This window comes from Panulirus ornatus, chromosome 2, assembly GCF_036320965.1.
Source record: "Panulirus ornatus isolate Po-2019 chromosome 2, ASM3632096v1, whole genome shotgun sequence".
NCBI lineage: Eukaryota > Metazoa > Arthropoda > Malacostraca > Decapoda > Palinuridae > Panulirus > Panulirus ornatus.
In genome coordinates this window covers 81,735,097-81,750,112 of record NC_092225.1, presented here as the reverse complement: position 1 = coordinate 81,750,112, position 15,016 = coordinate 81,735,097, and the positions used below count along the sequence as shown (strand labels likewise).

The 15,016-nt window shown below is 39.1% G+C and overlaps 1 protein-coding gene across 16 annotated transcripts in view; it reads right to left on the bottom strand.

Annotated features, from left to right (window-relative positions):
* The window catches only part of Psi (P-element somatic inhibitor), a 487,743-nt gene that overhangs the window by 383,506 nt on the left and 89,221 nt on the right, over positions 1-15,016 (bottom strand). For 8 of the 16 annotated variants that reach the window (XM_071678312.1, XM_071678322.1, XM_071678305.1 and 5 more), the window contains exon 2: positions 1,423-1,593. The exons of the other annotated variants lie outside the window; for them this stretch is intronic. In XM_071678312.1, coding sequence (XP_071534413.1) covers positions 1,423-1,593 — 171 coding nt within the window. The remainder of the gene's footprint in view (positions 1-1,422; positions 1,594-15,016) is intronic. 16 annotated transcript variants of the gene reach the window in all.

Genomic DNA, 15,016 nt, shown 5'->3' with positions numbered 1-15,016 from the left:
CCCTGGTTCAGTCCACTGACAGCACGTCAACCCCTGTATACCACATGACTCCAATTCACTCTATTCCTTGCCCTCCTTTCACCCTCCTGCATGTTCAGACCCCGATCACTCAAAATCTTTTTCACTCCATCTTTCCACCTCCAATTTGGTCTCCCTCTTCTCCTCGTTCCCTCCACCTCCGACACATATATCCTCTTGGTCAATCTTTCCTCACTCATTCTCTCCATGTGCCCAAACCATTTCAAAACACCTCTTCTGCTCTCTCAACCACGCTCTTTTTATTTCCACACATCTCTCTTACCTTTTTCATTACTAATTCAATCAAACCACCTCACACCACACATTGTCCTCAAACATCTCATTTCCAGCACATCCATCCTCCTCCACATAATTCTATAACATTGTTGAACCACTATTCCTTCAAACATACCCATTTTTGCTTTCCGAGATAATGTTCTCGACTTCCACACATTTTTCAAGACCCAATAGACATCCAACTCCACCCAATGAATTAAAGATAACAGCCTGAGTATGTCCTGCACCAATATATGCTTTGGATTAAAGTCACTGCTTGAAACAATCACCTAGAATCATCAAATACTAAACTGTAGTCTAAATGTTTAGTATGCATGTCAGAGCCACTGCAATAATGAACAATTCAGCAGAGAAGATAGAAATGTATGGTTCTTGTCCAGATTGAAAATAATTTTTGCCATCATAATACACTGAAATACAGTAGTAGCAACGACACCCACTTTCAACATGTGACCCATCTGTAAACATGTACAAATCAGATTCAAGTTCTTATGGTATGCAGAATGGAGCGATATAAAACGTCATAAAACATCTGAGAATGATTTTTCCAATTTGAGCAGCACAATAATGGTGAAACTATCCAGGGAGAGATGCAGTACAAAGTAATTTTCACTGGACAGGGAAGCTCAACCTCCTTTAATATTTGCACATCTGGTACCCATTCGATTTTTTAAATTATTTCACAGATCAAATTTGCAATCATTTCTTGCCTCACTGATAACTTTGGTAACCTGATGTCCTTTAAGACACCTAATTCTATTAAATACTCCAGAGAGCTTTCTTTTTGTTATTGTCAAACGGTGGCTCACTCTCCTTTACATACAGGCTCTCCTTGGGGAACGCTTGGAAAGCTTCTGCGCATAATTGAAGTCCTCAGTAATACATTGGACCAGCCAGAGCCAACATACTGAGATGGCTTCACAGCCATATTCCAATAAGGATCTTAATATGGATCGACATAGTCATAGGAGTGAACATCTATGTGCACCCCATGACAGGCAAGATAAAACTGCGAGGAGGTTAAGAGGAGATTGACAACATTCTCTGAGACATGACCTGAGGTTTCCATGTGAGTTTCTTGTCGAAGATGAGACCCAGTAATCGTACCTTAGACTCAACAGGCAAAGGACTTCTTTCAAGGTACAGTTCTGGAGGATGGTGAAGTCCCTGCGGTCCCCAGTGGACACACACAGTCCTATTCGGAGAGAATCGAAGTCCACCTGACTGCGACCACTTCATTAGCTGGTTGAGTGCTATCTGGAGTTGACTCTCTGCTCCCTGTACAGAAGATGATTCGCAATAAATTGCCAAGTCGTCAACATATTGAGAGCTGCGAATGCCAGGAGGAAGGCCAGTAGCAATGGCATTCATTGCTAATATAAAACAAGTACAACTCAAGACACTACCCTGTGGTGCACCAAACTCCTGTATGAATGGACTGGACAGGGAAAACCCCACCCTTAAACTTGAATGTCCTGGTATTCAAGAACATCTGAAGGAGCTCAGAGACATGTCCTCAGGTAATGTGATTAATATAGGCAGGTTTTCCCCACAGGGAATTTATGGTGGGGGGAATTATCTACTTTCAATATTTCAAACATAATCAATATTTTATATAAATACACCAAAGTTAATGAAAAACATGGAGAGTCCTGTAACATGAACCATAGTTAATAGGCATTTAAGTGTCACGTATCAATTTGAAGTCAGCAGCATATACATAAAAAAAAGCTATAGGTGTTCCTGGGAACACACTTATCAACCGTGTACCATATGTCTATGATGGTGTGCTATTTCCCTCCAGGGTAAACCTGATTTGGTAAAATTATATGAAGAATGGGAAGTCACACAGTAAATGCCATGGTAGGCTGCTCTAGGTTCTCACAAACAGTGGGGTCAACCCCTCTACAATGTTGATAATGGGGCAACTTTTCTAAGCCAAAACTGAATAATATCAATATTTCAAAACAAAACACTTTCTGACTTTCATGACAGTATTTTGTAATAATTTACATCTTAGGAAATGTGTACAAAAAAGCAGTTTCATTTTTCAAATTCATCTAAATGGTATCAACTTGAGTCTGATATCATATCAGACCTTTTATAAACATGAAAAAGTCACACTAGAGGTATTCTAGCTCATAGAGCTGTTGAAGCAAAAGTATAACATCTGTCAAGATAAAAGATATAGAAAAAAAATTTGCCACCTTAAAATCAGAAAGGGGAAGAGCACCTCAGAAGCAAACAAACTGCTCCAACGTACATTTTATGTGAGGAGTTTCAAATCTTTGGAAAAAAAAAACGAAATACCTTCAAGTGACAATCCAAAGCCATAAACACAGCAAGCATGATCAGCTTACAAATCAGGAAGATTTATTTTTCTTTTTCTTTTTTGGAAAATATGTGAATTCTCTTGCTTTTGGATACAAGACAATGCACACCATTAGATCCACCAAACTTTCGGGTGACAATGTTCTTTAGTGATTAGATAACATTTACCAGATCTATTAAATAATAAAAACTTACGTTTTCATATTCAATTTTCAATGAGTTTGTTTTCACTGATTAGGTGTGTAGTGTACCTGTTTATTCAAGAAAGAGTGGACTTGGGTTCTGAACATTTTTCACATCAAAGAAGCATGCTTTACGAATCTTTTAAATCTGGACCTGACAATGTCACAATCCAGTCCTATGTGCAACAATCTTGTCTATTATTATCACAGCCAAAACTCTTTTTCCATACTGAAGCACGAAAAAAAACTGATAAATATTTTTCAGACTTTCTTACCCTATAATGTTCCCTTACACATTCAAATATAAATCAAATCAGTACACAAGTCACTTGAGCCAAATCTGTTTTCATTATATGCTAGAGATGGTAAAAATGTAAATCATTGACCAACTTAGTATCTAATCCCCTACAACGCCTTCTTCTGGTGACAATTTGTTTCTACCATAAGAAATTTTCCAATTGTCCTAGAAAATGGAGGAAGGGTGGTAAAATTTTTCGGAAATCATGTGGGGGATCTATTTGTCTCAATCTCCACATCATCCACCGATAAATAACAGTCTGAACACCTTTCACGGAATTCTATCTTGTCTTTACACAATCATTTACCTCTTACTGGATCCACAATTATGTCTAAGCTCACTCTACACATACAGTGCAGGTGGTCTAGTCCAGCACACACTGGGAATTTCAGTGCCCTTTGCATCAATCTAATATTTGCCAATATCAAAGGAAGTCAATAACTCCAAATACTTGTGTGTTCTATAGTAATGCAGACTATAGAGTCAGCTTCCAATCATCTTGTGATACTTTCTTGTAACTATGTTCAAGTGAATTTTGGAACTAGTCACCTTTTTCATGAAATAAGATTACTGAATTAAAGGTCAGTAAAAAACCTACTGATACCTGGTTCCTTTGCAACTTCTATAGTTGTTGTCACCAAGTGACATTTCTGGCAATTCCTTATCCAATCAGTCATAAAAAAATGACTATTTGACTGACTTGACAGTTCTTCACTAATATCACATGTGGATTTATTTTGGTATCTATTCTGTCATTATCACATCCAGTCTTCATGTAACTTTTCTTTCCAATCTACTCTTGCTTCAGTATGTTCTATACCCCAACCCCTAAAAAAAACAGCAATTCCATCATGCATAATCTCATGATAGTAATCAAATCAGCATAAAAATATCAAAGTATTACTGATCCTGCTTACTGATTTGAGTCTTCAAAATCCAGCCTTTTCATTCAGTCTACATTGTTGTCATGTTTTAAGGTATGGTCATCTATTAACACATCTAAAGTTTTCTGTACCTCTGTGCTAGAGAGAACCATAATTGCAGAGCGAATTCAGTCTAAAACTTTACCGTTGCTTCCATAGAAGAGCTGGGGAACGGTTCTCTCTACTGAGTGTCAAAATGTTTTCAGCTGATACAGTATAATGTAACTGGCATCTCCTTTAAGCTTTATATATAATCTTCAATCATCAAGATCACCATACTAGTTCTACTGTCATCAACAAAAGTTTACAAAAAGCTGTATTTTAGTTATAAGAATGAATATGATTATCATTACAAATTCCATGATGAAAAACAACAGCAAAGGGCCTAAATTTTTCCTGCCTCATTAATATGCTTTAAGATAATCAGGTACCTCAAAATCCACTTACCTACTTCTAAAGTAATTCCCTATTTATAAGCAAGGTGTTTGAATGGAAACAGAGGTAAGAGTATACATTTTGCAAAGCCCTAAAGTGTGCAAGATGAAAGTTTACTAAACTGTCTTACAGATATGGCAGGTGAAAGACAGGAAGAGGTGACAGAATTCAAATATTTGGGAGTTATCTTGGGTCAGGAGATATACGAGAGAGAGCAGTATAGGGGAGAAGACTCAACGAGTCCGGGTCCCTTAAGGGTAAAGGTCTAAGAATGAAAGTTAAAAAAGGATTAAAGGATATCACAGATCTGCCACTGACTTCTGCAGCCAAAACATGGACATGGGATGAGTCACAGACATTAAGAATCCAGGCTGTGGAAATTATATGAGGAGCATGTGGTATGAAGAGAGTAATGAAAGGGTGTATGGGATATTCAGTAAGGCTGGAAATTAATTGTGGTCGAAGAATGGGTGAAATGTAATACCTTGAGGTGGTTTGGGCATGTGGAAAGAATGCAAGACAAGGAGTTTATACAAGGAGTGTATGATAGTGTGACCATCTATGAAATGGGGAAATAGAGTGGGAGAGAACTGGAGGGATAGAAAATGGGGAAGAAAGTGTGCAATGGTGTATGCAAGTGAAGAATGTAATGACAGAGTTACATCATAACTCTTTTGCCTTGGCCACCCCAAATGATGGGAGTTCCTGGAGGGAATGGGCATCAGAGATATAAATTGATAGACATGAGGATAATGAGTGGTGTCAAAGACCTTCTCAAGTATGTATAAACAACTGCATTTTGTTCATACTCAATAGCTTTAACATTACCAAAAGTGGTCAGGCAACTGTCAAATATCCATTCATCTGGCACTACAGCTATGCTGATTTAGGTCGTACAGCTTGTTTGATTCCATGTACGCAGCAGGCTCACTTACTGTGTTCGTGTGTCAAAGGTCATCACTACTTTCACGCTCCAGTGATATCATAATCAACTAATTATTCAAAGACTACTGCCTCACAGCCACTGCTACTGCCTCAGCCACTGCTCTATCAAAATGTAGCTCTAAGATCCTGGTCCTCTCCTGTCTATGGCCATTTCATACTGCCAAAGAATAATTCTTTCCTCTTGCACATGAGAATTTTGAGTTCCGACCTATCAATTGAGGAGAATCTCAGGTTCAGCTCATTTCTTAGAATTCCTTTATATATCCTTGTTCTACTGGAATGAGACCTAGAACAATTAAGGAGCACTAACATGTTTCTTTTTCTACAGCACTAATATGAATTTGCTAAAGTAAAAAGTTTAACTTCTCTTCACACATTAGTTTGGAAATACTACTCATTTTCCCCTTGTACGTTTGACTGTTTCACTGTTAACCATCCCAATCTTTTCAGGTGCTCCTGAGAAAGAATCTCATAACACCCATCATATTTAATATGAAAATCTGATTATTCAAGCCAGTCTGAATATTCTACACACTGATACAAGTGGGACATTTTGGAAATGAGGAGAATGAAATCTTTCTTATTCTGAAACAATAGTCAAAAGTGTTTTCTGTTTGGATCTCCTCTCTGCTAACTTCTGGGAAATTTGATACTCAAGTTTTCTATAAAGTAACTTCATCTACACACCTACCAAGTAACTTCCTTGAAGTCATTTCAACTAAAGTAAAACATCACATACCTTTGAAATATATCAAAGATATCTGAAGTAATGATTTCAGTGCTCCATTGTTTTCAACAACTTGAGGATATGCCTTAAGAAGACTACAAATCAAGAGTAACTGAATTCTGGTGTTCAACTGAAGTACAAGTACTTCCAACATCATTTTTGAAACTTTAGTTAATATGAGATTAATCTCATACATAACCTATCTTCATAAAGTATATATTTTTTTTCCATCACACCTGAAGAAAGTACATGTATAAGTAAACCCATAATTCACCCAATGTAGTACTTTATATGTGTCTTTGAACAGTATACATTTGTTTGTCATTAGTTAAACTCTAATGGAACCTTTGTACACATCAGTCCAGTGACCTTAAGTGTTCAAGAAAATAATGAAACAGCTTGCAACATTTACTAATGAAGGATATGCTTGATTATTCAGTATCTGTGCTTCCTGCTTGAGTGATGTTGCACAAGACACATGAACTGTAAAACTGAATGACAAATGAAATGTTTTACATGCATGAGACTTACACAGATTTTGAAAGCTTATCTCAACATGTACATCTGAGACAAAGATGTACTGTTGTTGTCTTAACCAATCTCATAATTTGAACCTATGAACCTTCCATTTCTCCAATTTGCTATGTGAATTCAATGCTGCACAGCCCAGTCTCTGAACATTCATAGCATGAAGATGAATTAGGAACAAAATAACAAAGGAACAGACAAAAAATAACAAAGAAGGCAGAGGAAGTATGATAAAAGAAATGACAAAAACAAAGAAATATATAGATATACAGTAAAGATTCCTAATTTGCTTACACCTGGTGACATCTTTTGGGGTCTTCACCCTCCCACAGACCAGGATGGGCCCCAAACTGTTAGATTTGGTCATTAGTCAACCAAGCTGTTGTAAGCCACAGCCCGTAGGCCTGGCTGGTTCGGTACATTGTAGGTACTTGTCCAGTGCACTCTTAAACCTCTACTGTGCTTCCTAGCCTGTCTCTGATGACAGCATGCAAAATGATGAAAAATCTTGGGCCTGTGATGTTTAAGGTGTCTCTTTCTGTGCACATACACCCTTTTATTTCAGATACAGTATGTTACTCTTACAAAATCTTCCATGACTGCAGTGCCAGTAGGATGTTAATTTATAAAAATACTGTAAGCTAGGAACAATGCCTTCTGGGATTTTTCAGGTATAAATGATAATATATCTCTCCTGTCTACACCCCAAGGAGTATAGCCTTGGAGATTTCAGCCATTGCCATTAATTTAGTTCCTTTATCACATCAATATGGGATATGAAATCTCTCTGAACATTTTCTAATCCCGTAATCTTAATCACCTAGAAAGGTGATGTTAGGACGCAACAACACTGGATTAGTGAAAGAATTAGCAATTCTGAGTAACATCAACACTGGTGTTTCTTCTCGTCTTAAGGGGTCCATTGGATCTAGCCTCCCATCCTTCTGAATGAAGCAACCATTGCTTTGCTGTGTTTGCTGAAGATTAGGATGTTAAACATTATTACTCCAAAGTCTCACATTATTCAACTGGTTTATGAGGGCACATGCATCTGTCCAATAATGAGTCATTTCTGATTCCATCATTTTTTCCATACCAGAGGGGTTGAAATTTATCTCCACTGAAAAGCACGTTGTTCTTGGTTGCCCAGTTAAGACTATTTATGTTTCTTTGCAGCCCTTACCATATCTTCTTCTGATGAGATTTTCATTCTTACTTTTGCTTCAACTGCAAAGAATCATAGGACACTGTGGCCATTGTTCACATCATCATCATATACAAGAATGGGGAACTGGAGGGGAACAAGTACAGTTCCTTGAAGTGAAGAACATTTTACCGTGGAGGCACTGGAGATGACATAGTTTACAACTGTGTTGTAATGTTGGTTTAAGAGTTGTATAAACATCTCCCAATTTTTCTTATTCCCATCTTTTACATTTTGTATGTTACGACACCATGGTCACTATTGTAAAAAGATTTACAACATCCTTGTAATATACATCAGAATTTTCTTTGTTTTCTAGAGCTTTAACAATCCTGTCACAGTGGTCAAACAACAGAAAGGCAAAATCTTCCTGCCCTGAAACCATGTCATCCAAGGTTATGTAAGTTGTTCACTTTCATAATTTCCATCAACTTGCCTCTTAGTACTCTTCTGAGAATTTCAATGATGTGTGATCAAAATGCTATTGGTTGATAGCTTTTAGGACTGCTTTGCTGCCACCTTCGTACAGTGAGGTGATGTGAGAGTTTCAGACTCTCAAAAATGATGCCAGTCTACCTACACTTTTCCTCCAGAGGATACTTAAGAGTATGTGATAAAGGTGTCTTGCACTTCTGTATGAAGATTAAAATCCAAGAAACTGAGCCTGGGATCGAGTGTAGGGGCATGCTGTCAAAAGCCTCCTCCAAATCTTGTTGAGGTTGTGATATCTGCTACATGTACACTTGGCGAATTACTGTTCAGGAAGAAGACTAATGGGTAACTTACTTTTAATGTGGTTTCTGGCTGACGAATACCAATTTGTATTGTCTTTTTAGTCTCACTCATCACCTGGCTCTTGTCTGTAAAAATACCTTCTGTTTTACGTGGGCTAAATGAGTTTGCGGTCCTGGATTTGCATTTGGCATGAGAAAAAGTAATCTAGGTTATCTCTTATTTCATTAATGACTTTTTCTTCTTCCTGAGTTTCATACATCATTCTTAATTTATGTTCTATTTCTGATAATTCATTTGATAGGCTTTATTTCCTTTGGTGAATGAGCTGTGACTTCTTTAAGAGGTCTGCAGTTCTTTTTCAACCCCTGAAGAGAGTTCATCTTTCTCATTCTAACCTACATCTTACGTACTTCTCACTGGTGTATGTCTGTTGCATGTTTAGAATACCAAAGTGGTAAAGTTATTTACAAATTCCTCCTCTGTTTTGGTACTTGCCGGGGATTTCCGTGTCCCAGTCATTTCATTGATCACATCATCCTGCTTTATCCATTTACTATTAAAACTGAAATTACTGAAAACACCACTGCTCAACTAGGTAAAGTAAGCTAGCTGGCTTCAATTCTTAGTTAAAATGATGGAGGTGACAATTTGTTCTTCATCTTCTTACCAACATCCATTCTCTCTTTTCTGCTAACCAGGGTAAAAGAGGAAAATACTCTTCATAATTATATCATATATCAACAATAAAAGAAAGGAAAGCAAAATAATTGGATCAGAAGCTGATCGGAAGACACTGTAAAAGGACAGACATAATCTACAATTGTGGAGAGATAATCTAATGGAACTCAATGAAGATAAAACTGGGCAAACAAATTATGGAACAAGCAAATCATACAAATGCCCTGGAGAAAGTGATAGTGTGTGAAACAAATGTAACGACACATAAAAGACACTCACTCTCAACACCAATAACATGAACACAAAAGCAATACACAAATTAATGCCCTCAAACAACATACACTGGCATCAGATTCAAATAAGAATACCTGAACATCCTCAACAAAACAATTCATCCATTTCATCTCAAACTATGACTCAGCTGCCTAGTCTTTTATCCTCTCAAGAACAAATATAACACAGGTGCAAGCCAAACAAAATAAAAAACAATTAACTTCCTTCGAACCAGATACACAAAGTAACAAATATCCTAGCATTACAGTCTTAACAAGCTCAGCACTAAATTCCTGCAACAGCATTTGACCCCTCTAACACAAACCACTCCGTACCAAAGACAAACACTCAAGAAAAAGTAAAAACTTGTATCTCTACCAAGATGTTCAGTAACTTCTACTCTACTCCCTATGACAAAACACTTATCCACCACAATAACTTAACAAATACTAAATGTCTGCAATCCTAACTCAGTCTCAAAACTCCATAACACTAGACATACACCCATCAGAAGCCACAATCCCCAAACAAGATCTCATTTTCCATTCTATGCTTTGAACATCACCCATCCCTACAATGCTAAAAACACCATTTTAACAGATCCCAAGACCCTACAATGCCCATGATGCAACCATCATAAAGAAGACACCTAGCAATTACAACTCAAAGCCCTGCACTTTCTGCAAATGCACAGTATCACATCATTTCATGACCACTGGTCCCTACCGGTGGACATGGCCAGCTTCCTGAGTACTGCAAGAGCCTCACAATGATAAAGTGGACTCCTGGGACTCAGAGGTTAGGTAAGGTAAGGTAAAGGTATGGTAACACACACGTGTGCACACACAGTGTACACAAAAAACATAGTCCACAGCACACATATTTCTGAAAGTGATACAAGGCTAAGATTTATATTGGTAACAATCACATGACCCTCTCGGTGAAATCATTGTACATTTGGTCGCTGAGACAAGTGTTTCTAACAATGCGAGCACCAGCATCCTGCCTCAGTCTACTTCAGGTTATCTTGAGGGAAAAATGCTCTTTCTTTATCCTTTCTCTTGCAACTCAATTTTGGGAATTTCACTTCTGAGCATTGTGATTCTTCTACCTGTGCTCAAGATGGATGGCTCTTACCTTCATTAAGAGAATTCCTAAATTCTTGCCCAGAAGCAGGAAAATATGGGTAAACAAAGGATTTTTAGGAGCACTGGGTGTTCAGAATGCATGATCAGATGGCTACTTCCTGCAAAACCTCACCAATGCCTTGCCTCATTCAGATCAAAATTCTAGACCCAAAACATAGACATAAAGTACTTCTGGAAACGTGCTAATTCCATGCCCAGATGTCTGTGGCTAGTAAAGGCCTAAAGGAGAGAGAAGCATTTTTGTAGAAATTGTGCACCTGTGTGTGTGTGTGTGTGTACAATGTATATTTATTTTTTATCCATTTTGCTTTGTCGCTGTCTCCCGCGTTAGCGAGGTAACGCAAGGAAACAGACGAAAGAATGGCCCAACCCACCCACATACACATGTATACATAAACATACACATCCACACATGCAAATATACATACCTATACATCTCAATGTATACATATATATATATACACACACAAACATGTACATATATACACATGTACATAATTCATACTGTGCCTTTATTCATTCCCATTGCCATTGCCCGCCACACATGAAATAACAACCCCCTCCCCCCCATGTGTGCAAGGTAGCGCTAGGGAAAAGACAACAAAGGTCACATTTGTTCACACTCGGTCTCTAGCTGTCATGTACAATGCACTGAAACCACTGCTCCCTTTCCACATCCAGGCCCCACAGAACTTTCCATGGTTTATCCCAGATGCTTCACACGCCCTTGTTCAATCAATTGACAGCACGTCAACCCCAGTATACAACATCGTTCCAATTAACTCTATTCCTTGCACGCCTTTCACCCTCTGAATGTTCAGGCCCCGATCACTCAAAATCTTTTTCTCTCAATCTATATTGATTATACTTAGTCAATGAATTGAACCAGGGCATGTGAAGCATCTGGGATAAACCATGGAAAGGTCTGTGGGGCCTGGCTGTGGAAAGGGAGCTGTGGTTTTGGTGCACTACACAAGTGTTAGAAATGACAGCTAGATACTGAGTGTAAACGAATGTGGCCTTTTTGTCTGTTCCTGGCACTGCCTTGATAGTGGTGGTGGTACCATTTTATGTGTGGCAGGGTGGCAATGTGAATGGATGAAGGCAGCAAGTACGGATATGTACAAGTGTGTGTATGTATGTATATATATATATATATATATATATATATATATATATATATATATATATATATATATATATATTATTTTTGTCACTGTCTCCCGCGTTTGCGAGGTAGCGCAAGGAAACAGACGAAAGAAATGGCCCAACCCACCCCCATACACATGTATATACATACATCCATACACACAAATATACATACCTACACAGCTTTTCATGGTTTACCCCAGACGCTTCACATGCCCTGATTCAATCCACTGACAGCACGTCAACCGCGGTATACCACATCGATCCAATTCACTCTATTCCTTGCCCTCCTTTCACCCTCCTGCATGTTCAGACCCCAATCACTCAAAATCTTTTTCCCTCCATCTTTCCACCTCCAATTTGGTCTCCCACTTCTCCTCGTTCCCTCCACCTCCGACACACATATCCTCTTGGTCAATCTTTCCTCACTTATTCTCTCCATGTGCCCAAACCATTTCAAAACACCCTCTTCTGCTCTCTCAACCACGCTCTTTTTATTTCCACACATCTCTCTTACCCTTACGTTACTTACTCGATCAAACCACCTCACACCACATATTGTCCTCAAACATCTCACTTCCAGCACATCCATCCTCCTGCGCAAAACTCTATCCATAGCCCACGCCTCGCAACCATACAACATTGTTGGAACCACTATTCCTTCAAACATACCCATTTTTGCTTTCCGAGATAATGTTCTCGACTTTCACACATTCTTCAAGGCTCCCAGAATTTTCGCCCCCTCCCCCACCCTATGATCCACTTCCGCTTCATTGGTTCCATCCGCTGCCAGATCCACTCCCAAATATCTAAAACACTTTACTTCCTCCAGTTTTTCTCCATTCAAACTTACCTCCCAATTGACTTGACCTTCAACCCTACTGTACCTAATAACCTTGCTCTTATTCACATTTACTCTAAACTTTCTTCTTTCACACACTTTACCAAACTCAGTCACCAGCTTCTGCAGTTTCTCACATGAATCAGCCACCAGCGCTGTATCATCAGCGAACAACAACTGACTCACTTCCCAAGCTCTCTCATCCACAACAGACTTCATACTTGCCCCTCTTTCCAAAACTCTTGCATTTACCTCCCTAACAACCCTATCCATAAACAAATTAAACAACCATGGAGACATCACACACCCCTGCCGCAAACCTACATTCACTGAGAACCAATCACTTTCCTCTCTTCCTATACGTACACATGCCTTACATCCTCGATAAAAACTTTTCACTGCTTCTAACAACTTGCCTCCCACACCATATATTCTTAATACCTTCCACAGAGCATCTCTATCAACTCTATCATATGCCTTCTCCAGATCCATAAATGCTACATACAAATCCATTTGCTTTTCTATGTATTTCTCACATACATTCTTCAAAGCAAACACCTGATCCACACACCTTCTACCACTTCTGAAACCACACTGCTCTTCCCCAATCTGATGCTCTGTACATGCCTTCACCCTCTCAATCAATACCCTCCCATATAATTTACCAGGAATACTCAACAAACTTATACCTCTGTAATTTGAGCACTCACTCTTATCCCCTTTGCCTTTGTACAATGGCACTATGCACGCATCCCGCCAATCCTCAGGAACCTCACCATGAGTCATACATACATTAAATAACCTTACCAACCAGTCAATAATACAGTCACCCCCTTTTTAAATAAATTCCACTGCAATACCATCCAAACCTGCTGCCTTGCCGGCTTTCATCTTCCGCAAAGCTTTTACTACCTCTCCTCTGTTTATCAAATCATTTTCCCTAACCCTCTCACTTTGCACACCACCTCGACCAAAACACCCTATATCTGCCACTCTATCATCAAACACATTCAACAAACCTTCAAAATACTCACTCCATCTCCTTCTCACATCACCACTACTTGTTATCACCTCCCCATTTGCGCCCTTCACTGCAGTTCCTACTTGCTCCCTTGTCTTACACACTTTATTTACCTCCTTCCAGAACATCTTTTTATTCTCCCTAAAATTTAATGATACTCTCTCACCCCAACTCTCATTTGCCCTCTTTTTCACCTCTTGCACCTTTCTCTTGACCTCCTGTCTCTTTCTTTTATACATCTCCCACTCAATTGCATTTTTTCCCTGCAAAAATCGTCCAAATGCCTCTCTCTTCTCTTTCACTAATAATCTTACTTCTTCATCCAACCACTCACTACCCTTTCTAATCAACCCACCTCCCACTCTTCTCATGCCACAAGCATCTTTTGCGCAATCCATCACTGATTCCCTAAATACATCCCATTCCTCCCCCACTCCCCTTACTTCCATTGTTCTCACCTTTTTCCATTCTGTACTCAGTCTCTCCTGGTACTTCCTCACACAAGTCTCCTTCCCAAGCTCACTTACTCTCACCACCCTCTTCACCCCAACATTCACTCTTCTTTTCTGAAAACCCATACAAATCTTCACCTTAGCCTCCACAAGATAATGATCAGACATCCCTCCAGTTGCACCCCTCAGCACATTAACGTCCAAAAGTCTCTCTTTCGCGTGCCTGTCAATTAACACGTAAGCCAATAATGCTCTCTGGCCATCTCTCCTACTTACATACGTATACTTATGTATATCTCGCTTTTTAAACCAGGTATTCCCAATCACCAGTCCTTTTTCAGCACAGAAATCTACAAGCACTTCACCATTTCCATTTACAACACTGAACACCCCAAGTATACCAATTATTCCCTCAACTGCCACATTACTCACCTTTGCATTCAAATCACCCATCACTATAACCCGGTCTCGTGCATCAAAACCACTAACACACTCATATATATATATATATATATATATTTTTTTTTTTTTATACTTTGTCGCTGTCTCCCGCGTTTGCGAGGTAGCGCAAGGAAACAGACGAAAGAAATGGCCCAACCCCCCCATACACATGTACATACACACGTCCACACACGCAAATATACATACCTACACAGCTTTCCTTGGTTTACCCCGGACGCTTCACATGCCTTGATTCAATCCACTGACAGCACGTCAACCCCGGTATACCACATCGCTCCAATTCACTCTATTCCTTGCCCTCCTTTCACCCTCCTGCATGTTCAGGCCCCGATCACACAAAATCCTTTTCACTCCATATTTCCACCTCCA